The sequence below is a fragment of the Acomys russatus genome, chromosome 1, assembly GCF_903995435.1.
Source record: "Acomys russatus chromosome 1, mAcoRus1.1, whole genome shotgun sequence".
Lineage (NCBI taxonomy): Eukaryota > Metazoa > Chordata > Mammalia > Rodentia > Muridae > Acomys > Acomys russatus.
This window is the reverse complement of record NC_067137.1, coordinates 80,894,953-80,919,946: the sequence shown is the minus strand read 5'-3', so window position 1 is coordinate 80,919,946 and position 24,994 is coordinate 80,894,953. Positions and strand designations below refer to the sequence as shown.

Below are 24,994 nucleotides of genomic sequence, written 5' to 3'. Positions count from 1 at the left end.
CACACACCGCCCATCATGGAACAGAAGAATGTGGAGAAGTGTAAGAAGAAACACCTCAAAGGCAAAAAAGTTAACTTTATTGACTGCCGATCATACCATGGAACACCTATAAGAAATAATTACAAAATAATGCAAGTTTTTTTTTTAAACATACTCTCAATATCATCCCGACATGAGGATCCTTTCACAGAAAGGATTATTTACAGCTTACTTAGATATAAAGCACACTGTTGCAAATACAGACGCTGATGGCGTGGAGAAGCGGAATATTTACCAGCAACAGACATGCTAACAAGTGCAGCATGGATAACAGCTTTATACTTTTCCTTTTATCTTTAAAAACAATTTCCCAGTACAAAAACATCAATTATTCAAAGTGGATCTTCACACACACATATATATATCTGTATGTGATTGTACCATGGATCAGAAACCAAAAGTTCCCTAGAGCTGGTTTCACCTTTGAAAAATCCATAAGACGATCCCCAAATCCACCCGGAGGAGCGGGGAGTGAAAAGCAACACAGCGGGCAGAACCCTGAAGACTGGATTCCAGAACGGAGAGGGGGGAAAGGTGTAAAGCCAGACCCCTTTTATCTTTGTATCTGCCTTGGGAACTCGGGGGGCATGGCAATCTGGGCTCTGGAGAGCCCTGAACTTCACCAGGGTCTGCCCCTCAGCGTCTGTGAGAACCGATGATCCACCCTTCTGTGAGGGTGATGAGAGACACTTATACATTCTGGCATCTGAAACTTTGGTTCTTTTAAAAGCATTAGACAAAAGCAAAATAATGTCATGATTACAGGACTTTTTTTTTTCCTCCTCCTTCCTTTTAAAGTGTCAGGTGAGAATTACCGGATGAGACTCTGCTGATACGGTCTGTGCCAGCACAGGAGGGCAGCACAGCGGGGCATGCCTGTGGCCGCCACTGGCTCTGTAACACTGATGCCCACCCACGGGGAACACTGCTTATGTTCTGCCGTGCCCTAAGTCTATTTCTTCATTACTTGAAAACATAATTTTGTACAAAAATATGAGTTTCTTTAGAAAATAATACAGTTTTTTTTTTTAATAAAACCTGGCAGATAGCAAAAATGGAGTATCAAAATATGGTAAACAAATGCTGTAAAATACTAAATCATTAAAAACATCTCCTAGAAAGACATTGTGCTATGAAGCTCTCTCCTGAAGTGCGAGCAACATTTTCACTGGATTATCAAGTTGATCAACTCTTTCTCCTGGCTTGGTTTCATTATACACTGTAACAGCAGCAGGACAGCAACCGTCTTACAAGTGGCCCATTCTCAGTCGCTACTGTCCTCTGTGTACTTCTGTTTCAAAATTCATAAAAGGACACTCTTGGGTCAGTGGTGTCCAGCCCTACTGTGTGTCATCTTCACTTGGTAAACTTTTCACCTGGGACCCACCCACAAGAGACGGATTTGAATTGGTCTGGGGTGCGACCCAGGCATGTTTTAAAAGCTCCTCATAATCTATTATGCTATCAGGGTTGAGAATCTTGGCCAAAGGCACACAAGGAAAGTCACTCTTAACTGTACATTTGCCATCCGATTGTCTGCAGCTACCATTCTTTCAATGAAGTGTCCTCAACACTGAACAAGGAATTCTGTGTGTGCAAGACATACATGGAAGTCCAAATAGTTATTAAGCTTTAAACACACATAACACAGTCTCACGTATCTACATATGTATAACATATACACACACAGGGTTATCTTTTTAAAGCAGAAAACAGCACTGCCATTTGCTTGCCACCATTAAAACAACGACAAAGAAAACACCACCAAACGCACTTTTTCCAAGACATTTCCATTGTACTTTAACATACACCAGCTTTGTAAACTCTGCAAAATGCACCATATGTCATGAGCACAAGTGAATCCCAGAGCTTCCTGGAAGAACAAGACAGCGGACGTGGCACTGTCCAGGTGTGAACGAGTCCCAGGTGTCCCTGCACGCGCACGTCTCTGGACTCTGAGGGGTGCTCCCATTACACACGCATCTTTGGCTAGAACTGTGCGACCCCCACCGCTTTGTCAGTGTTCATTCTGGGCCAACCTCTGTGAGGCAGCAATGGCTATGTAGTAAGAATGGCTCTCCACAAGAGAAGAGAGAACTTTGTCTGTCCTCCCTCAAGCCATAAGTGCTTCATGAGGGAGCGGCTAAGAAAAATTCACAAGCGGAGTAGATAAGCTGAATGTATTAGGTGAACACACAGCACAGTCTAATAGTCTGGAAGCTGGGTAGGCTGGAAAGCACACCTCCTTCCAAAGGGTCTATAAACATCTGGGCACTTCCTTTTACATTCTCTGTTTCCCTTACCTCTGCATAATACTTAAAGTGCAATTGTCCCAAGGCTTTTGTTTCCATCATGAAGATTATAAAGAAAGAGCTAAGTTTGGGGGTGAGGAAAATATGGCACAAATAGTATGTAAAGAACCTCAGACGCCACAGCCTGCAGCAGACAGCAGCTGCCCCGCAGCGGGGCCTACACAACAAACTCCGGGACTTCGTCGTGAGTGAGGTCCAGAGAGAAGTATTTGCTGGTTCTTTTGACTGGAAAAGCATCTTGGATGTTGACACACTGCTGAGCCAAGCAGCTGTTGCAGTAGAGGCCATCCTCATCCAGGTCGTGGCCGCACCCAAACGTGTAACTCTGAGCAGTGTCCTGACACAGGCCTGCAATGCGCAGGAAGTCCTTCTGGCACACTCTGATGTCGTCGAGGCTCAGGCTGTGTCGGTCAGTGGAAGTCTTTGGTTTTCGACATATTGTCTGCAGGGGAAGGGAAGGCAAGGGTAAGAAATGCAAGAATACTACATGAAAGGTCATGGCTTTGCCTGGCAGAGCGCTGCTGCCAAGTCACAGGGTGTCAAGGAGCCCTCCTTACGTGTTACAAAGTGCTTTCCAGCCTGTTTTCTGGGGGAGTGACTTTGCTGAGGACAGCAATGTGCCTGGCCGGCCCAAACACTCTGCTGGTACAGATGTGCAGTGTTCCTCCCAGTGTATATAGCTAATGCAAAGACAGGTGGGCAACCACTCCCAGCATCTGTGAAACCGAGCAATTACTGCAAAAGGCGGCTATAAGATAAAAATACCGTTTTCCTTCTTTTTAATCAGGTTAGGGCAATTCAACTTGCTAACACCCTTCCTGCTTGAGTCTGTTGATATTTTAATAAGAAATGGAAAAGCAATTATCACTCAAGAAACACAGCTTGAAGAAGCAAATTTTAGAGAGTCCAGGATATAAAGTGTTCATGCTGCCAAAGGCTAGGGGGGAAACTGGGGCTGCAGAGATAGCTTTGCCATTAAAGAGCACTGGCTGCTCTTGCAGAAGACCCAGGAGACCGGGTTCAGCTCCCAGCTTTTGAAATGCAGCATGAAAAAAACGGTTCTTGGCCACTCAGCGAGGTCCTGTCCTTCCAAATGCCATCGGTAGGTGGCAGGCTTCTTGAACTCACCATCCCAAGTGGTCTGGGTGGAAAATAAAGAAGTCAAGGGCTGGCTCAGATAATACCACAAATGGGAGATGGTTACTGGGTGATGTCAAGAAACTAGACAGTCTAAGTTTGCAGTTTAGCACCACAAAGGGTATCTTGTTGGAAAAAGACACCACTTTGCTAGATACCAAAGTTACAGGAGCACATTTTGCTATAAAATGTCACATCTGAGTACATCACCTACAGTGAATGGCCCCTTAAACTTTGATAATAGTTTTCCAGACATGGAATTATTTGGTCATTGCCACAAACCCTCTAGGCATGCGCATGTCCCAGAATTGTAGGTTTGCCATTTGCTGTTCAGCTCCAACACCTGTGATGTCCAGGGACCTCTGTGTGCAGTGTAGCACACCTGGGGTGGTAGAGTCTGGCCTTTAATTTTCCATACTGCTTAATATTGGAAATTTAAAAAAATATTTAGTAAATGTCATTTTCATAGTATGGCTTTTTAAATGGGAGTTAAAAAAATGAGTTTAAAAAATACAGGGGTTAAAAGTAGAGAACAAAGTGGGACACAATGCCAGAGAAAGAAATAAAAAGAGAAAGAGAGGGAGGGAGGAAGAGAGAGAGAGAGAGGGAGGGAGGGAGAAGGATATATAAATACTTTTTAAAAAAAGATTTATTTCTTTATTATGTATACAATGTTCGCCTACAGGCCAGAAGGGGGCACTAGACCTTATTATAGTTGGTTGTGAGCCACTATGTGGTTGCTGGGAATTGAACTCTGGACCTTTGGAAGAACAAATGCTCTTAACCTCTGAGCCATCTCTCCAGCCCCTGTAAGCACATTTTTAAAGAGTCGAACCAGTCAGTGGTCACAACTGGCAGATAGTCTAGCTAAGCATACTTTGGAAAGTCAATCTGAAAGGCAAATCAGAGTAGAAATTGCTCTGTCATTAATATGCTCAATGGCGACCTTTCCATCTGCTGAGAGGCTGTCAACCCAAACTCACACACACAGACACAGACACAGACACAGACACACACACACACTCTCTCTCTCTCTCAGGTATACATGTGCACTCAACCAGAAGCCTCCTCCTAGAGGGAGTGTGCAACAAAGTACACAATTTATCCAAATAAAAAGCCCAATTCCAAGTGGAACTAGGAAACAAAATGAGACTAAGTTAATACTGTGGGCAGACATGTAACTGGCTATGCTTTGCTCTTCTGTCTGAACGGCAGCCCTACGTAGGCTCGTCTGTAACTCCAGTAGCTTGATGTGAGGGCTCCGATTCCACAGTACCTGTGGAAGGGAGTCGGTGCTCTGTCCTCGAAGCTTCACAACTGTTTCTGAAGAGCTGGAGGTGGAAGAACTGATTTCTTTCACAATTAACCCTGAGGGCAAACGGAAAAGACAATGAGCTCCTCACACTTTTCTCCACATTTTCTAACAAGCAATTCTACCCACTGTGGCCATTACTGAGGACTCTCAAGGTGGCTCCCAGGTGGCTCCCAGCTGGCAGCACCCATTTTTTGGGAGGAAGTAAAGAACAGTTGAGTTAGGGGCGCTAGGGCAGGGAGGGTCCGGAGTAAGCTGCTTGTCCCGTTAGATGGAGGCATCTTCGCCGCATGTCTCTTCTCCTCGCCCCACGTCACCGTGTGAAACACCAATAGCCTAGCTTTGGTTCCATCTAGGTGTGGGGACGTGGCCTCTGTGGTCAGATGGGTTGGGGCTGGATTCTGCCCACATAATTAACCAGCTGTGGATCCAGGCCTCCCCACATCTCATTAGCTTCCTTTTATAAACAGGGCTGCTACTCAGCTAGCATTTTAGCGATGACTAAACAGTCATGGACAAAAAGGGTAGGGCGCTCCCACTGGCTAACAGGTCACTATGACCACAGACTCCACAGCACATCCCAGTGGGAAGAGACCAAGACGTAGACGGCACTGAGAAATTAGCAATGGACCTCTGTGCCCTGATGCGACCTCGATTTTCAGAACCAAAAATCTGAGGCTTGTCTGACTTTAAGGGTAAGTGGCGCACCCCTACAAAAGATGTTTCAGAGGCTAAGATTACTGACTCCAGCCAGTACCGAACACCACTGACATTTTTTCTAGCGACTTGATTGATGAAACAAGTGAGGACTGGTAGACAGGCCTAAGGATAGTGGCCTCAAAGGGAAAGTATACCCCCACCTTACAGTGTACCCCTACTTTATAAGAGACTTACTGAGCCACCACTAGCAGCCTATACAGCCTAGCATGCACCTTGTAAATACAGAGGATTTAATACTCTGCTCAATTGAACGTTGAAAGGTGAACCCAGTCCTGGCTCACACACAGGTGGTTTACAAGGTCTCTCGGGTAACGCTCAGGAGGAGCGTGAACCTTTGAATAGATCCCACCGGACCAAAGGGCCCATGCACTGGTGGGCATGGCCAGTGTGGGCTCCTCTGTCTCATGGGGAGGGCTGACTTCTGTTCCTAGCCATGGGCACTTGTCTCTTCAGTAACTATTATTTTTCTCATGTACAGAATGGGGAGAGGCCAGACTGAAGCATCTCCAAGGTTTCCTTCCAGGGCTACTAATGTGCTTCTCTAATTATCAGGGTTATAACAGAAAGGGAGTAAGGGGGCAGAAAGAAAGAAAAGAAAGCCAGCCGGCCTACACCAAAGCGACTTGTGGTCTACAGTTGGGGGTAGAAGATGCTCCTTTCCTTCCTGGTGCCCTCCCTGGCCCCATCTCTTCCGCAGGAAGCACTTGGCCTGTGCTCAAGCCACCTGCACAGGCTTTTCTTCCTGGTTGACAGAGTCCCCAACCAACCTCCTGTTCTCAGAGGCTCCTGCTTGGGGGCTTCCGAAGGAAAGAGCTGGCCCTAAGAGCTCACCTGAGTGCCCATTCAGCTTCCTGGACAGGAGCATGTCCTCCGTGATGTAGATGCACATGTCAGGGCTGACTTCCAGTGACTCTTCAGTCATGGGCTCCAGGTCCCTCGGGTCATCGACCAACATCTCTATTTCTGACACAGAAATGGGACAAGAAGATGGGTTTAATGACCCTGGGGAAAACAAAGACCCTAACCCACAAGCCCTATTACACTGTGTGGGCGGCCGGGTGAATATTCACATTGGGAAACCCTAGGAACAATTCTCGATGATATGACATGCTCCCTTTTCAAAGGTCGTGGTTCCTGGCACAGCCTCTCGTGCCATGGCGGACATGAGTTACTCTACTCTTTAGGGCAGAGGAGCAGCTGTACAGTCGCACTGCCTTGACCCAAGGCTAATGGATGCTGATGGGTCCTTAGCGCCAAGGCAAGGTCTGCTGATCCATGCCCACCCAAGCTCCCCACTTCCGGCGCCTGCCTCGGAGCTGCATGAAGAACGTATGCGGGAGCCTAATGTGTGGTTTCTCTTTGGTCAATCCCGGGTGCCAGGTGCTTTAGGTCTCATGTGAAATAGAAACAGGCTTAAAAGCATACAGATGCTAAATCTGGCTGATACAGGCTGGGATCCGTTGCTTTATCTCAACATAGAGTAATTTCCTAGCAGCCAGGTTCTGCATTTCTTTTACACTCCCTACTGTTTTGGGGATATGAGGAACACACAAGAAACACTTTGATAGTATATGTTGGAATGCATTTGACTCCCCTCACCCCACCCCCAAGGCAGGGTTTCTCGGGCTAGAAAGATGGCTCAGCTGTTAAAGGTTAGGTTCACAACCAAAAATATAACACAGGGTATCTCTCTATAGTCCTGGCTGTCCTAGAACTTGATCTGTAGAGATCAGGCTGGCCTCGAACTGACAGAGACCTGCCTGCCTCTGCCTCCCAAGTGCTGGGATTAAAGGGTAGCACCACCACTGCCCGGCACAAATATTTTTTAGAGCAAGAGGAGGACCACATTCGGTGTTGTGGACCTAACCTGCCTCATTTCCTTTGGGGGTGAGAAACCCAAGACAGAAGGACTACAGGAGCTCTGTCCGCTCTACTTCATACAAGCCTGAAAGGTCCCTGACAGACACAGGCAGCTCAGTCAGGTCACTGGGGGGACAGCAAGCCTTCGCCTCTGTCACTGGTACTCAGTCATTTCCCAGACGCCAACTCTGCAGCACCAACATGCCAAAAGCTACAGCGACAGAAGTTACCGTCGTCTTGCGAGTCCTCCTCCAGGCGGTCTTTGCCTCCGCTCTCCACCCCTGAGGTGTGGGAGCTGCCGTGGCTGGTCATGGAGCTGCAGGTCTTCAGCTTGCGGTGCATGGCGCTGCCTGGACAGCTGTCTTCTGGCCCTGGGTCCCGGGCCTTGGTGTCTGCCTCGATGCCTGAGGTGTGGGAGCTGCTGTGGCTGGCCGTGGAGTGGCGAGACAAGCGCTTATGCTTCACGCTGCCCGCGCTGCTCCCGCTGGCACGTGACCGCTTCTCCAGCTGGTCCATGTCAAGGTCCAGGTTGTCGCTGATGTAAGATTCCCGGTACTGCTTTTTCTCTGTGTGGGAGGGAGAACACAGCTCAGAGCCAATCTCAACCACAGCAGAAGACTGTCTAGTGACTGAGGAATTCTGGGAACTGGAGTTTGACATAGGAACACAATTCAGGGAATAAACACCAGTGCAGGAGCTCCAGGGCGGGAGTGGGGAGGGGGGCGTGACTTTAAAATGGCCAGTTATAAAGCTTTGAACACTACAGAACCAAGCTCTTCAGAGTGCCGTGGCATTCTACGTCCTGCTGGCAAACTGCTACCATTCCACAGTGGAATGGGTTCAAAGCTGAGGAGCATCTGACACCTTACAGAGCGGTGCGACACTGCCAGACAGCCATAGCAGGACTCTGAGTTTTACAAAGGTGTCAGATAACAGCATGTTAAATATCAAAATCTGGTCCTCCACAGACGATTTTAGAGACAGTCAGTGGATAGTTATCCAATATGCTAACTGCTGTCCAGTTTGTGTGTCCATTAGTTCAGTCTGCTCTCCTGTTGGTTGCTAAACCTAACAAGACAAAGTTATTCACAAAATTCCTTTCAAAGATCCTAAAACTTAAGCTCGCTTTGTAGACCAGGCTGGCCTCAAACTCACAGAGACCTGCCTGTCTCTGCCTCCTGAGTGCTGGGATTAAAGGCGTGCGCCACCATGCCCAGCAAAATTTAAGCTTTTCAGTAATCCAAGACTGGCTTTCTCCAGTTTGACCGTTATGGGGCATTATCTACCATGGTCATCACTGCTGGTTTGGTGACACACCCAGGTGGTCTGATTGGTAAAAAAAAATCCTCAGATGTAACAGATTGGTGTTGTTGGCTGACGCAGTCAAAGACAGACCCTGGAAAGCCAGATAGTAGGAAACCCTCTTAGCAAACACTAAGCTAAACAAACAAAAGGTCACAAATTCACAGCTGAACTGAGGGGGCAGGGCTCAAAGCAGAATGCTTATGTTTCAGGTGAGGAAAATTTAAAAAGAAACAAACCTGTCTTCCTTGTCTTGACACTGATGAGAAAGAAACACAGGTGGCCAATGCGGAGGACAGAGTGCATTTGAGGAGGATTAAATTGATGGAATTTTAGACTAGCACACTAACTGGCATCTTAGAGGCCCGTTAATGGACATCCTTGCCTCGCTTCTTGGCTAAGTGGAAACACTTGCAGCCCTGCTGTCTGCACACAGCCCTGAACCTGCGCCCTCACTGGCTCTCAGAGGAGATGGTGGTAGAAGAAAGAAGAGGTGGGGAGTGGGGGTGGGGGAGAAAAACCCCCTCAACGCCCTCTGATCACAAGAGCCCACGGGCAGATCATCAGAATAGCCCTGCCTTCTACAGAGCAAGCCTGGAGCTCAGGTTTTCAGAGCCTATGTTGGACGATATTGTGGCAAGTGTGGCTGTTTGACCTGGGACCTAAGACTATGTCCTAGTAACTGTAATGTTTTTAATGACACGAGGCGTGCTTTCCCTCTCCTCTCAGGCCCCTGCAGTATTTTTGTGACTGTTTTCTATAAAAGTGGTGAAACAGTAGTATCTTAGAAAGGCACGGAAAGGTGAAGTTTAAGAATACTCTTTCTGCTGGGCGCGGTGGCGCCCGCCTGTAATCCCAGCACTCGGGAGGCAGAGGAAGGTGGATCTCTGTGAGTCCCAGGCCAGCCTGGTCTACAAAGAGTGTTTCGGAACAGCTACACAGAGAAACCCAGTCTCAAAACCAAAACAAAACAAAAAACAAACAAAAAGAAAACCTGAAACAAAACCTCATTCTTTTTATGCTCAACTAACACTATAAAAGGGCTTTTCTGGTTATAAAAACCCCTTACATGGGAATTAGCGGGTCTGCATCAAAGCTGGCTCACCTCTAAGTAGACAACAAAACCTTATTTTCCTTGTAAGAACACCGTCCTCGTCACTCATTTAAACTCAGCCCCATAAAAGCAGCGCACACCTTTATCACACTCCTCCAGTCCCCTGTGCGCTGCATGTCCCTCTCAAACTCAGGTTGAGATGTGGCAGTGTGAGATGTGGTCAGAGGTGACTAGGCTTGAGAGCTCTGCCCTTAGTCATGGACAGATGTTACTGTGGGAGTGGCTTCCTGCACCTGCACCTCACCCTCAGATGATGATGCGCCAGGAAGTCCCCACCAGATGCGCAGCTTTGTTTTGGACTTCCCAGACATTCACTAAAAAGCTTTGGGTTGAGGGCCGGTGGCATTAATGAACGCCTTAAGGTGCCAAGGTGGCCATTTGGGAATAAGGCTCTGCACCCAGTTGAGTCACCTATTCTCACAGGCTCTCCCCTTCGTGCTTTTGACCAGGAGTGGATTCCCCTTAACAGTCATGTCAGCCTAGAGGTGATGCATTTGCCAGACTGCTGAGTCAACCCAGGAAGAACAGGCAGTCTGTGGCAGAAGCCGGTACACCTCACGGTGCCTGCCGCCAGCCCTTGCCACAGGAGAATCCCCGTGGCAGATGCTAGGGAGTGATTCACTTTCTCATTGCTGTAGGGTTATGGAATCTCCAAACATCTGGCCACATCTGGTGTAATAGAAATTGGCCGCATGCACATCTTTAAGGTAGCTTTGTGAGGACAGGCCCCTGTCCCTTTCCACGGGAGCACTTGGGCCAGCACTTATTTCATATAGCCACCTAAAGCACAAACCACCGTGTCCCAAGACCCAGGCAGACATTGCATCTCTAATCTGATTACTATGATAATGACCACGGATAGGACTTTGTGGGACAAACTGAAAGCAATTCTAAACAAATATGCTACACAGCATTTGGGGATGAGAAGCTGGGGTTTACCAAGTAGAGGAGCCCCAGGGTACCATAAGAGATGACAAAGATCAAAACTGTTAAACGACAGACTCCTCCTCGCATAATAGGACCTCGAACATACTGTTCAGGTCCAGGGCGTATCACACAGCCCTTGGATAGAAAAGGACTTCTCCACTGTTGCTATTCAGGGTCTGCTTGAGAGTCTCCCTGTTGTCAGTCAAAGAAACTGTGACCTATCTTCACTGGCACTTGGCATAAGGACTGCAGCTTCCTGCAGTCACCAACGACAGCTGGCCTGGTGCGCACAGCACTCTGAGGCAGAAGGCTTTCACCTTAGCTTTCCAAGTCAGAGGCTAGAGACTCTACAACAGATGAGGCGGAGGAGCTGCTTGGTTCGAGGGCCTCCTGGACTGAGAAGTGGATGGAACTGAGCTCTCAATTTCTAGTCTATGTCTCTAAAAATCCCATCCTGGAGGTCACTACATTTTCCTGTTTCTGGCAGGTAGAGTAAGAGGCCAGCAGAGGCAGCTGGGCATGGTGGCACACACCTTTCATCCCAGGACTCGGGAAGCAGGCAGATTTCGGAGTTCAAGGCCAGCCTGGTCTACAGACAGGTTTCCAGGATAGCCAGGGCTACACAGAGAATCCTTCCTCCAAAAACAAAACCAACCAACCAACCAGAAAATGAAAGAAAAAAAGAAAGGCAGAGAGACCATCAGAGGAGAGGGAACCCTCACTCTCCCCATGTGGGGCCCACACCATCACCCCACCTTCGTTCTCCTCCATCTTGCGGAGATGGCGCAAGACGGGCTGCAGGTTCATGTAGAGGCGGTGGCTGTTGCTCAGCAGCTGCAGGAGGTGGCGGGAGCGGGTGGGACACCCTGTGTAGTAGACCAGCTTCCTGGCAGAGGGAAGGCCATCTGGCAAAATCTCAAACTTCTTGCCCTGTGGAGAAAAAGTGCAAATCAAAATTATGGCAGAAAACTCTCCGAATTGCCAAAGTCCCCTTCGTTTTTAAACTAAGATTCTTATAGATGTGTGAAGCTGTCCTTCAGAGCTGCGAGACAGAGGACACCAAATTCAGGGTGGGGTCTACCCAAGTAAGGCTGTGGTCATCTTCTTTGGCTCAGCACAAGAGACCCCTCCAGATGTAATCCCAACACCTTAATGTACCAAATAAGAAATAAAGCTGAGGCAAAGTGTCAGGGGACTATAGTTCACATATAGATATTGTGTGTGTGTGTGTGTGTGTGTGTGTGTGTGTGTGTGTGTGTGTGTGTGTGTGTTAGTTAGCTCACTGGCTCTTTAATTTATTGGACCCCAGGGCTGGGATGGCAATAACTGACAAACAGGCATCAATTCCTTTAACCCTTGCAAGGTGTCTACAGGGAAGAGCCCACTACAACATCTGAGAACAAAGCTAAAAGGCACAGGAAACCCGAGTCGCTTGTTTGAGGTTACACGTAGGCTGTGCAGGGCAACTTCTGAAAATGGATTCAGGTCTCCATGCTAGAACTACTGAGTCAAAAAAATCTTGTGGGAAGGGAGATGAGGCTGAGACATCTGTCACCGTCAGCATCATCCTTTCACAAGAAGGCACTGGATCTCAGTACAGATGGTTGTGAGCCTCCATGTGGTTGCTAGGAATTGAACCTGGGACCCTTGGATGAGCAGACGGTACTCTTTGCCTCTGAGCCATCTCTCCAAGCCCGTCAGCATCATCTTAAATGAGGATGCAGTGTGAGTTTCAGAAGTATTGATCACATATATCCTGGACAGCCTAAATTTCATAAATGTCTTTATCAGTATTGACTCTGAGCTATAAAGGGGGCAGATGGGGTTAGGATTTTTATGAGTTTTTTTGCTTTGTTTGTTTGTTTTCAGACAGGGTTTTTCTGTGTAGCCATGTAGCCTTGACTGTTCTGGCACTCACTCTGTAGACTAGGCTGGCCTCGAACTCAAGAGATCTATCTGCCTGCCTCTGCTGGGATTAAAGGTGTGCACCACCACAGCCTGACTATGATTGTCAAACAGTTCTAGAAAAGATCCAGAGCAGGAGAGCACCAGTGAGGAGCAGGCAGGCAAGTCCCAATTAACATATGAGTGAGGCCAGTGCAGACAGCACCCAAAGAATTAAGGAGATGTGAAACCAAATTTCTGACTGGCGGGACGGTGAGGAGCCAGTATAATGCTCCAACAAGGCAAAGAGGCCTTTATCTGCATATCCCCTCTGGTCTACACTGAGGAATGCATGTCTACACAGCCTTAGCTACAGCTACTTTTCTACTTGTCTACTTTTCTCCATTGCCTCAAAACTCAGCACAATTATGGATTGTAGTGAGCCCCATACAGACAGCAGTTCTTTGAACGCCATCACACAGGGAACGTGATTGGCAGAGTAAGAGAGCCCAGCAAAGAGTCAAGAGTTTGCTCTCATAGAATCTACATCATTGTCAAGATTCTGAAGATGGAGGTACTTTCCCCCACTGCTTATGGCGGACCACTGAAAAGCAGCCGAACATTTGGAAACAACTTTTATTTTGCTTCCATCCTTCCCCTGAACCAGGGAACTTCTGAGGTCACCAGCCCCTGCATGCGGAGTTACCCGTGTGCCAGCAAGCCCTCTGCGGTGGGGTTACAAATGGTAATTCTATTTGATGGATTTGCCTTGTATCTTCGCCTTCACTTTTTGCCCCCTGCATTTCAGTTAGCTAGGTCAGCGTGGCAGACATTGGACACACAGATTATATTCTGTGACTTTAATCTGCTACTGACATGACTAACTCTGGTTATGAGAATATCTAGGAAAGCACTGTTGTCAGTTTAATTTTTTTTAAGCTTTTAAAATATTTATTTATTTTGTGTATATTGCGGGGGAGTTGAAAGCCACTGTGTTTATGGTGGTGGCAGGTCAGAGGACAAGTGGGCTTGTTCTTTCCTTCCGCCTTGTAGGGCCTAGGGATCCAAGTTAAACTTGGCTTTCAGCTCTCTGTGCTGAGTCTTTTCACCTGCCCCTAGCTTCGATTTAAAAATAAAGCAAGAGCCAGACGTGGCGCATGCCTTTAATCCCAGCACTTGGGAGGCAGAGGCAGGTGGATCACTGTGAGTTCAAGGCCAGCCTGGTCTACAAAGCAGGTCCAGGACAGCCAAGGCTACACAGAGAAACACTTCCCCCCAAAACCAAAAACCACCCCCAACCCCACTCAAAAAATCCAACTACTTTTGTTCTTGGACACAGTATTTTTCAAAGTAACCCTGCCCCACCCCAAATTCTCACCAAACAAACAAACAAACACAAAAAACAAAACAAAACAAAAAAAACCCCAAAAAACCAAAAACGACCTAGGAGACTTCTTTGTCTCCTCAGCCTTCTTGTCTCAGTTTTCACTTACCACAAACACCAACTTCCCAACATTTGTCCAGGGGAAATCATACAGCAACTGTTTCTCTTCTTCTAGATTCTGTGGACAGCATTTCAGCACATACAGAGTTAGAGCAACATGACAGATAGCCTAAAACTGTGTTGACTAAGCTCATAACTAAAACTCGGTAACTAAAATCTGAAGGCATCCTCAGCAGTATCTCCCGTGGCCTGCATGCACCGGCCCTAAATTTAAATATGAAGTCCAAAAGACTCATAGACACTCGGCAACTGGGGAGGAACTGAGATGTCCCTAACTGGGTATTTTGCCCACACTGAAGATTGGACATCTTTCTATCGTCCTCACAGATACCTGACATATGGCCAAAGGAGACACTTTCCCACCCGTGGAAGGGAGACGGTCCTCACCCATTTACAGGACACCGTGTGTATCAGACAATGGTAATGGACACTGGAGCATCTGAGTAGATGCATCCTATGGTGGGTGAGAACACTGACAACCCATGAGACCCACCCATGGAGCAAGTTTAGATAGTGATGTTCTCCGAGGGCCAAGCCTGGGCTCATCTTCCGCACTGCACTTTCTTTTAAGGGGACTGACTACTGTGTCAAGGCATATGGAGCCGCTCCATCCATCCAATTATGTCACCCACCTCTGCGCTGAGGACTGAGCTGTGGCAGGGTCCACAGCATCCTCCTGTACTAAGACCTAATCAGCACAGCATCTTCCTGTATTAAGAGCTGCTCAGCACAGCATCCTCCTGTACTAAGACCTGCTCAACACCATTTGATACGTCCCCCATTTACAAACCTGAAAAATCTGTATTCCACGCATGGTCAATCCTAGGGTCAATGAGCCTTCAACTTCTCTTTTATCCTGAAGGAATAAAATCTTATGAAAAATTGTTTTTTTCTTTCAATAATTAACAATTGATCAATGATGAAACAAAAAGACACATTTCAGATGTGGAAGGTTCCTCCCTACCCCCCAGACAGGGTTTCTCTGTGTTGCCTTGGCTGTCCTGGACTCACTTTGTAGACCAGGCTGGCCTCGAACTCACAGAGATCCACCTGCCTCTGCCTCCCAAGTGCTGGATTAAAGGTGTGTGCCACCATGCCAGGGTTTTTTTTTTTAAAAACTTAAAATAACTGTTTAACTTTCCACATCCTTGGTTTCCTGCAAGACTTAAGACTTAAAGAGTATTTACGAAACCAATTATACTCTTTGTTTTTGTTTTTAAAGGTTTATTTTTTTACTATGTATATAGTATTCTGCCCACATGTGTGCCTGCAAGCCAGAAGAGGGCACCAGATCTCATTGTAGATGGTTGTGAGCCACCATGTGGTTGCTGGGATTTGAACTCAGGACCTTTGAAAGAATGGACAGTGCTTTTAACCTATGAGCCATCTCTCCAGTCTGAAACTGACTCCATAGGTCTCCAGGCTTTAGAGTCCAGCACGGAGACACACTTCCACTTCTGAGACTATTCTAATAACTCACAGCACTGAGAACTCCAACACACGGCATTTCTTTTTTTGTTGTTGTTGTTTTTTTTGGTTTTTTGAGACAGGGTTTCTCTGTGTAGCCTTGACTGTCCCGGACTCGCTTTGTAGACCAGGCTGGCCTCGAACTCACAGCGACCCGCCTGCCTCTGCCTCCCGAGTGCTGGGATTAAAGGCATGCGCCACCTTCACACGGCATTTCTTGCTGCCTTCCCACCATTTGATCGTTTCTACCTTCCACTTTGTGCTTAATTAATGTGTGGATGTTAGAATACTGGGTCCAATGGTCTAGTTATAGTCCAAGGTGCATCTGACTTTACAGGTTTCAAATCTGGTACCTCCTTCCCCCACCCCAGCTCCCTATCTATGATGCGCAAAAAGCAGACAAGTGACCAAACTTAAGGCTCTCCTTCAGTGCTTTATTTAGCTAATTTGCAAATATTTGATGATATTCTACACATTCTAGTGTTGTGTATGTATGTGGGAATGTATGTGTGTCTATAAACTGTAAAACTTAAGCCATTTTAACTGTAAGTAAAAGAATGCTACAATCTTTAAGGACTTATGTGTAATGAGTAAGGCATGAAGCTTTAAGTTACCAGCAAATATTTTCTTTACCAGGTATCTCAAAACAATAAATGAATATTATCAAATCTTTATTAAGTTTTTAAAAATTGTTAGGAGCCAGGTGTGGTGGTGCATGCCTTTAATTCCAGCACTCAGGAGGCAAAGGCAGGTGCACCTCTGTGAGTTTGAGGCTAGTCTGGTCTACAAAGTGAGTCTAGGATAGCCAGGGCTGTTATACAGAGAAACCCTGTTTTGAAAAACGTACGTACGTACGTGTGTGTGTGTGTGTGTGTGTGTGTGTGTGTGTGTGTGTGTTTTGCCTGGGCGTATGTATATGCACCATGTGTGCACCTGGGGCTGGCAGGAGCTGTTGGATGCCCTGGAGTGGGAATAGTGGGTGGTTGCGAGCCATTACGTGTGGTCGGCATATGGCCCAGGTCCTCGGAAAGTGCAGCAAGTGCCCCAAAGCACTGAGCTACCTCTCTGGTCCCTGGATCTTTAGTAAGTCTAAGGCCAGTTTTCTCAGGAGCACAGTATTAGAAAATGTGCTCTTGCCTGGAATATGAGAAGGAGTTGGCCTGTTTCTAGCTTGGGGGTGACTTCTTCCCAGCTAATCTATTTTTATGTCAAGAAAGGCAGGTGCAGTGTTGGGTTCAACAGGACCTGCTCCATCCGCACACAAGCTCAGGTCAATGTCCCTCCCCAGGCTATGCCCAAGGATTTTGAATTGAGACTAGGTCCAAAACAGTGCTGCTGTTCATGTCTGAGCCCTGTATAGGGAAAACAGGCACAAAGCCGATTCCTACAGAGTGCTCCACGCTCTGCTGTTTCCCCGTCATACACTGCCCCTACATGAGGCAGGCAGCGGCAATGCATCCACCCACTTCAGCCTGCAGTGCTCTAGTAAATGTCTTTTGAAAGCAGACAAGGCATTTTCTATACAATGTAGGACCACATACTAAGCAAATATTCTTTGTTTTTCTCTATAAGATGTATCAACTTTATCTGGTCTCTTTAAGCCAGCAAGCCTCCCCGGCAAATAAGACAAAAAAAAAAAAAAAAAAAAGCCACTTTTTGAACACTTGCTAATGTCACAGGTGTCCTGCTTGCTGTCTCAGGCCTGTTACTGCATGAACCCCTTTGGCCTTCACGATGCAGTGTCACCCTTACTCAACAGATGGCCCATGACCAGTACAGCTGCCCAGATCCCCCAGGGCCTCTAATGGATGCCTCTTTCCAAAGCCACACTCCGTCCACTGTATCATTTAGATTTCTAAAACACTTTAGAATAGGAACTGAGTGTCCCAAATGCCTGACTGGAATTTTCTCATGTAAGCCAGTCAGCCCTTCAGGAATTCAGACAGAGATCAGATGGGAACTCCGATCCGTCCTAGGATGGTGAGAGAGCCAGAGCCAGGGAGTGAGAGTGTGCGGAGCTCTGGACAGCTGGGAAATTACATTTAGTAATTAGACTACCCAGCAATCCGACCACCCCACACAAAGGTCCAGTTATACTAATCTCATTTCAAAGGGTGTGGCAGGGACAGTAAATGTCAACAAAATAGCTTGCTGAACATCACGCTTGACACGTGACAGGTACTGTTTTAAGCACTGTTCACTTTTCAGTTCTTTCAGGCTGTAGTCCTAAAGGGTGGGCAGGTCCCAGCGTCCTTTGAGCTATGAGAAACCTGAAGCACAGAGATGTTAAATGTGTTCCTAGGGCCACACAGCGAAGAGCCAAACTGGCTTTCAATCTCACAGTCACACCCACTGACCATCTGGGAACAGCTTCATCTCACTGGGTTTGCAAATGCACCCTGAGTACCGAGAAGGATGCAGTTCTAGTGCGGGAATAGCAGTCGTAAAGACAGGGAAGGCAAGGAGATGCTGAAGGCCAGCATGAGTGCGTGCGGAGCATCCCCACGTTCTGTGGAAGACGAGGCTTGGGTGCACAGGATGCCAGAGTCCCTGCAGTGTCTCACCTATACACGCGTTTCGGCTGTTTGGCTTTGTAACCTCGGCGAGTTAACTTCCTGAAGCCTCAAGTTTCCTGGTCTATAAAATGAGCACTTCCTGCAGAGTGGCTGGGGTCTGAAGAGAAAATGCAGCCACACAGTACTCTGTCTGTACTGGCTGCTCTGGGGACAATTCCCATAGTTAAAGAGGCGCAATGAGGGCAGGCAGGGCTTCTCATGGAGGAACACTAAAATAATATTCATCGAACAGGTTGCAAAGGTTTCTTCAGAGCAGAAAGAGAACACAGCGTAGGTCCTGGAGAGGCAGATTCGTGGATCTGTAGCCATTCATCACCGCACTGTGACGTGACCTTGCTTCTGGGGTAGACCACTACGGCCTCCTGGCCTGACCCATGGAGACCAGGGGCAAGCCAAAAGGAGAGTGCTCATGGCTTGGCACGAGAGGAAACCACGGTTCTCAGGTAAGTGGCGATCTCTCTTGGGAAGGAGTACATCCGGGGCCTGGGCCGAGGATTTTCCTACCTTGTATAGTCGATAGTAGTGGATGGCGACGTCGTCCAGTCGGACGGCCTCTTTGATGTATTTCAGATGAGCCTCGGAGGCCGTCAGCGCGAACTGGTCCCTGTGCATGTTTGGAATGTGCTTCAGGATGTATTCCTTTCCCCTCTTGGAAACAACCTGTTGGAACACCGCCCCCACCAACAACAAGAGGATGAGAAGCTAAAATAGGCTGCATAAACGGGCTAATTCCCGTTAGCAAATTCTAATTTTATCCTATTTTTCACTACCTTGTTATGCCACTAGGTGGGATTGGCTAACATTATAAGCAACATTATAACCAAGTCCACTTGGTAGAAGAAAAATCTCCTAATTGAGAGAAACAGACTCTTGGTTTTAAAAGTCATCTGTGTGTGTGTGTGTGTGTGTGTGTGTGTGTGTGTGAAATCCCATGCAAACTGGAGGAATTGCACACACTTTATGGATTATACTCCCAAAATGAAGCTACCATGAAGAACAATGAAGCCGGAACATGTGCTGGCTCGGGGTCCCACTAACTCCCACAACCCCCACCCCACCCCCACACACACAGAGCATGAGACTATACGAGTTCATCTGGGGACGGTAAAGGGTCAGGCAGGATTCTTTGGAATACTTTTGGTTCTCACACAAGAGGCCAGGACACTCCTGGAAAAATGTGTGAAGGAACAGTTTCAACTCAACATTCGTTGTGATTTGCTGGGGCTTAGATTCGGATGGTGTCCACCTGAGCTTTTGAATGCCAAAGACACACAGTAGCCAGGGGCTGCAGGCTGAGGGGGTTGAGGAATGTTCTGGCTGATTCCATAAGGATTTGCAAACATGAAAAGTGGCAGCAACATGAGCAAAAGGGCGGGCTTCAAAATGGCGTGACTGGAAACACTGGCCAGTTTTTAGCTTTAATGTGACTTTCTTTTCAGATACTGGCATGAACTCGAGGAGGGGACAAGTGGGACCTTGGTCACTGGGGCCATGGCTCACTGTGTGGACACTCTGACTGAAATGCCCAAGCTTGGCGATCTGTTGGCAGCTGGAGAGTGCAAAGCCTGCTACTGACGGCAAAGGGTGCCACGTCTCACACTTTTTCTTCAATAACCAAACCCTAAATGTTAATCAAAACCAGAAATGGCTACTGCCATACTTGTCCCTTAAAATACGCAAAGAAATACTAATTGCTGGGACAGATGAAGAGGACTTATGTCAGAGAGCTCCGAGCACAGGGCAGGAACACAGGGCACATTGCTGGATACCCCAGAAAAACACACACACACACACACACACACACACACACACACACACACACACACACACACACACACACACACACACACACACTCTCTCTCTCAGGAGCTGATAGCCAGAGGATCAGGAGTTAGCCAGCTGAAACAAGGAGAGAAGCTTCACATACTAAAGGAACTGTAAGAAGAGAAGCCCAGGCTGGGTGTGGTGCCACATGTGCACGCCTTTAATCCCAGCACCTGGGAGGCGGAGGTGGGAGCATTTAGCAGTGCTAAACCAGCCTGGTCTACACAGGTAGTGCCAGGAAGGCACTGTACAGTGAAAGCCTGCTTAGGGGTGGGGAGGAGGAGGAGGTCCAGAAGTGTGAAACATCCCAGCAACTCTGCAGACACATCTGTAAGTCACTAGCTGGACGTTGCCAGAGCACAATTTAAGGCATCCATCAGATCCTGGAGTTTCAAACTTGGGAGCCAGAACACCACACCACAGGCAACTGGGGAGTTCCGGCAGGGTTAAGTCAGAGGCTCAAAACTCTCAGACGCAAGCCAGGGGTCACCGAAGTAGGGACATCTCCACAACAGAATGCTGAGAGCTCAGACTCAAACAGAGGGAATGCTGAAGGAAGGGGATGCAGTGGACGTGGAAGGAAAATAACAGTTACAGAAGGCAGGACTAAGCAAGTGGCAGGTAATGGAGTGGTCACGTCAGAGGATGCTGCTGTTGCTGGGTGGGATGCGGGGAAGGCACAGTGCTAAGCAGAGTCCACATGATGCTGGGAGTCTGAGCAACTGGGCCTATGGTGGCCTCCATCACTCTGACACCATGAATACAGAGGTAGGGCTACTTCTGTGGAGGTAGGAGAAAGAGGAAGTGTGATTTTGGGTGCTCCAAGTCTGGGGTGCTTCCTCACTGTACAGTGGAGACCCACCTAGGAGTTACCTGCATATTGTGAACGTGGTTGGGAAAAACGCTGACTGGGGTGAAATCTCCCTGGTGGAAATGGCTAAGTGCCAAGTGCAGCAGAAAAACTTAGCAAAAGGAGAGAAAAGTGTTCCAGGCCAGCCTGGTCTACAAAGTGAGTCCAGGACAGCCAAGATTAACACAGAGAGACCCTGTCTCAAAGAGAGAGGGAGAGAGAGAGAGGGAGAGAGGAAGAGAGAGAGAGAGAAGTGTCTGCTAAATTGGGCCATGTAAAGGTCATCAATGACCTTAGCGACAGCATGTGCATGGCCGTGGAGAAGCAGGCAGGCGGAGCTGGACTGAGGAACGCACACGGGAAGGAAGACGCTAGAAAGATCAAACACACTTGGCTTGTCTTTTGGGAAGCAAGCCAGGTGGCTCTGCTTTGTGTGGACACAGGCGACGACCCACTGTGGTGTGAACGTCAACCGAAGGAGAGCGAGCCTAGCCCAGAGCTGAGGACACTGAGGCCTGCAGCAAGAATAGCAACCCAACAGGCGAAGGGGCACGCGTGTGTGAGACACCATTCCGGCCAGAATGATCTACATTGTCTCCCTGACAGAAGGGGATGGCTCCTCGCCTGGCAAGGGGAGGACGCAGAGGTCAGAGCCAAAAGTTGATTTAGATTTGTTTTCTCAGCCCATTAAAGCTGTGAATGATCTCATCTCTTGAGAAGTAATTGTTTTTTTCTGTTTTTGTTTTCCCCTCAAAGGGGGAAAAAATGCATTTCACCCGGAGGGTTGAGAGTGTCACTGCTGTGCACACCCCAGCAGGGGGCTGGGAACATTTAAGTCCCTCCACATCTAGGATGATGGCCAGCGAGCCTCCTCAGCTGCGAGCAGGCTTGTAGTGCACGGAGCTCCTGGCCTTGGATCTGTACTTGGGGACCATGAGAGGTTTCCCTGTCCCCAGAACATGAAGGTTCATCTCATGCGTTTGAGTGGGCAGGATGGAGAATCCGACGGTACATACCCATGCGGGGAAGTAAGCCTCCGGCTCAAAGTAATTCTCTACGTGCTTGCTCCTTTTGAAGTTCCCAAGATCGGCCTGCAGTGCGAAGGCTGCCAGCAGGAAGTAGGCCTCCTCTCTGAGCACACACTGAGAATGCAGCACTTGCTTCCTCAGGTGCCAGTAGTAATAGTACCTTGCAAGCCGGTCACTAGGCAGACACAGGAAAACAGCATTCATGTCTTGGTGAAACATGTCAACACAACCCAAAATGCCATCTGCATCTGCTGACAGAGGCCCCAAGCTGGGACCAGAAGAGGCTCAGGAGGCTGCAGGGGCCAGAAGGCTCACCCTAAAGCTCACAGCTTTGACTCAGAGAAAGGCAGGTTTGAGGGAGCAACCCCAGGGACAAGCCTGGCCTTCCTGCTTGATGTTCCTGGCATGGCTCCTCTCCCTAGTGGATCACGGATGCTTTCCAGCACTTTAAAACGCTCACGGGGAGGCTGGAGAGTTGGCTCAGTGGTTAAGAGCACCATCTGCTCTTCCAAAGGTCCTGGGTTCAATTCCCAGCACCCACATGGCAGCTCACAACTGTCTATAACTCCAAGATCTGACACCCTCACACCAATGCACATAAATTTAAAAATTAAATAAAAATATTTTTTAAAAATGCTCACAGGAGAACACCACACACTAGTGGTTTGTTATTTTTATGTTGCTCTGATGAAGGAACCAGAGCTTTCCTTAAACCTTGTTTTACAGAAAGAGGAGGCACTCGCCATGAGAACCACGATGCTCCCCACAAAGGGAGATACTAATAGTGCACTCTCTCTAATCTACGCTAGCCAGAAATAAATTCAGTTTCCACTGAGTAGGTGAACAGGAAGTGCAGGCAGCAGTGGTGGGGGTGGGGGTGGGGGTCGGAGTGGGTCACAGCACATTTGGTCAACTCAAAAGAAATGTTCATGGGCAAACAGGATTAGTTTTATGATGAAAGAAAACGACTGAAGACATGCACTCGTTCAGTGAGGTCACTCTAACTATTTCAGGCTGTTTACCTGAGGTCCCAGCCCACCAGCAGCAGATAATAACGGGAACACACCCCAAGACCAGGGCTAAGAGTGAAGAGCTTAAAAATAAAGCATCTATGTAACTCCTTTTCCATGGACAGGCTACTTTTCAGTGTTGTCTTTTATAATGCAGACTATATGCTCTTGGGTGGTTTATGGTGGCAGTGGAGGAGGGGTATGCAGAAGTAAAGAGTTAGCATTCTTTACCCTATGGGACATATCAGTGGCCAAGTAATATATTTTCCTTTGCAGGGCATCCCATCCCTACCGTGTGAAGCTGAGGCTAACTTCTGAAGTCTGTAGCGGTTAGCAATATTCTCTAGGTACCGATATTTCTTATACTTACTACGTATCTATCTGGTGACGACTGAAAACACCAAATGCCAGTTTTTCTCCTAACATTATGCCAGCGTATTTGTTTCTTTCATATTAAAGTTTCATATGGAGTTTTCTTTCATCCCCGAGTTTAAAAGTGTGATCTCTAGCAATGAATCCCACACCAAAGAAAGAGGCTAAGAACCAGTTAATTCTATTCCTATCGTGGGACTGCTCTCGCACCTCTCTCCAAGACGCAAAAACCTGTTCCCTGGCCCCCAGAGTGCACCCCTGACTTTTGTTTCTTTTCTTTTCTTTCTTTCTTTTTTTCCCCGAAACTGGGCTTCTCTATGTTATCTTGGCTGTCCTGGACTCGCTTTTGTTTTGTAGACCAGGCTGGCCTCGAACTCACAGCAATCTGCCTGCCTCTGCCTGGGATTAAAGGTGTGCGCCACCATGCCCGGTTCTTTTGTTTCTTCTTTTGTTTCTGTTTTGCTTTGTTTTGGTGGTGGTTGTTTCTCTGTGTAGCCCTGGCTGTCCTGGAATTCACCCTGTAGACCAGGCTGTCCTGGAACTCAGAGATCGATCCGCCTGCCTCTGCCTCCCAACCTGGCTTATTCTTAGTTTTTAAACTACTGACTAAGAGTGCAAGCAGGACCTCAAGTGAAGTGAAAACAAGGCTAACACAAAAACCAGCAGCTTGGAAAAGTTTGTGGCTCTGTCCCCGCTTGGAAAAGCATATAATCATATTAATAACTCTCTTTTGAAAAACAACGAAAGTTCCTTCTCGTGGGCTGTGACATTAAGAGCTCACCTGTAGGCTACCATTTATTTAGCCAACAAATACTTAGTAACAAGTGTGCCTCTTGTTTTAGGCACTAAGAATACATGAAGGTAAAAAAAAAAAAAAAAAAAAGCAAACAACCAAACACTTGCTGCTGCTGTAGCCAGCTTATACTCTAACAGGCAGAAGAAAGGAATGACACCATGACATAGTTAGTGTGTCTGTCAACGGAAGTGCCATGGAGGAGACCGAGGCTTAGGCTCATGGGTTCTTTGTCTTCGCACCTGATCAGTCTTCCATTCTCCACATAGTACTGCACCCGGAAATGGATGATCATGGGAGGCCCAAACTGGTCAATGCCCTAAGACAGAGACACACGCTGTGTTCAGTTATTTCCAACATAGGCTTCAAAGGCAATCACACTACCATTACTTGCAAGGCATGCTTCCAAACACAGACAGGCTTATCTGCCCGTAACGTGGGGCTTGTAGGCAGACAGGTGTCTCGTGCGGACATCCAACCAAAAAGTTACAAGGTGAAGTGGGCACCCTCCCTCTCCGGATTCTCATTCGCCGTGATGCCAATGGCGACATAAGGGAAGATAAAAATAAATGCCATGGAAAGTTCTAGCTGAGCTCCGGCTTCTGGCCCAGCTCTGTCCCCTGTGGTGACCATTTGCTGCCTATTACAAATGCTCTCTTGTTCCTTCAACATTCCACCCGCCACATTCTAACATGTAGCTTGTTTACTTAAATGTTGGAGTGCTTTGGTCTGCAGCTGGCTTTGAAGTCTCCTTCCAGTGCGGCCCAAGATTCTTGCACTGCTATGGGAGGACCTGGGATTAGATGTGACTTCATTCCTGACTCACCAGGGCATAGCAGAAACTATGCAGCTCCCCCCCCCCCCCCCCCAAAGGAACTGGTGTTTACTAGAGAAAGAGGCAGTACAATAAAAAAACTGAGGCTTGAATGCAAGAACGATAAAAAAGCAAATGCAGAAATTACT

The 24,994-nt window shown here is 47.7% G+C and overlaps 1 protein-coding gene across 1 annotated transcript in view; it reads right to left on the bottom strand.

Annotated features, from left to right (window-relative positions):
* Nucleotides 1–2,221: 2,221 nt before the first annotated feature.
* Nucleotides 2,222–24,994, bottom strand: part of Frmd6 (FERM domain containing 6) — a 60,992-nt gene continuing 38,219 nt past the window's right edge. The window contains exons 5-14 of the mRNA XM_051147197.1: nt 24,274–24,350; nt 21,845–22,031; nt 18,659–18,814; nt 14,902–14,967; nt 14,101–14,169; nt 11,479–11,653; nt 7,611–7,946; nt 6,352–6,483; nt 4,765–4,856; nt 2,222–2,793 (exon numbers count right to left, since the gene is read on the bottom strand). Coding sequence (XP_051003154.1) covers nt 2,509–2,793; nt 4,765–4,856; nt 6,352–6,483; nt 7,611–7,946; nt 11,479–11,653; nt 14,101–14,169; nt 14,902–14,967; nt 18,659–18,814; nt 21,845–22,031; nt 24,274–24,350 — 1,575 coding nt within the window. The 3' untranslated portion in view covers nt 2,222–2,508. The remainder of the gene's footprint in view (nt 2,794–4,764; nt 4,857–6,351; nt 6,484–7,610; nt 7,947–11,478; nt 11,654–14,100; nt 14,170–14,901; nt 14,968–18,658; nt 18,815–21,844; nt 22,032–24,273; nt 24,351–24,994) is intronic.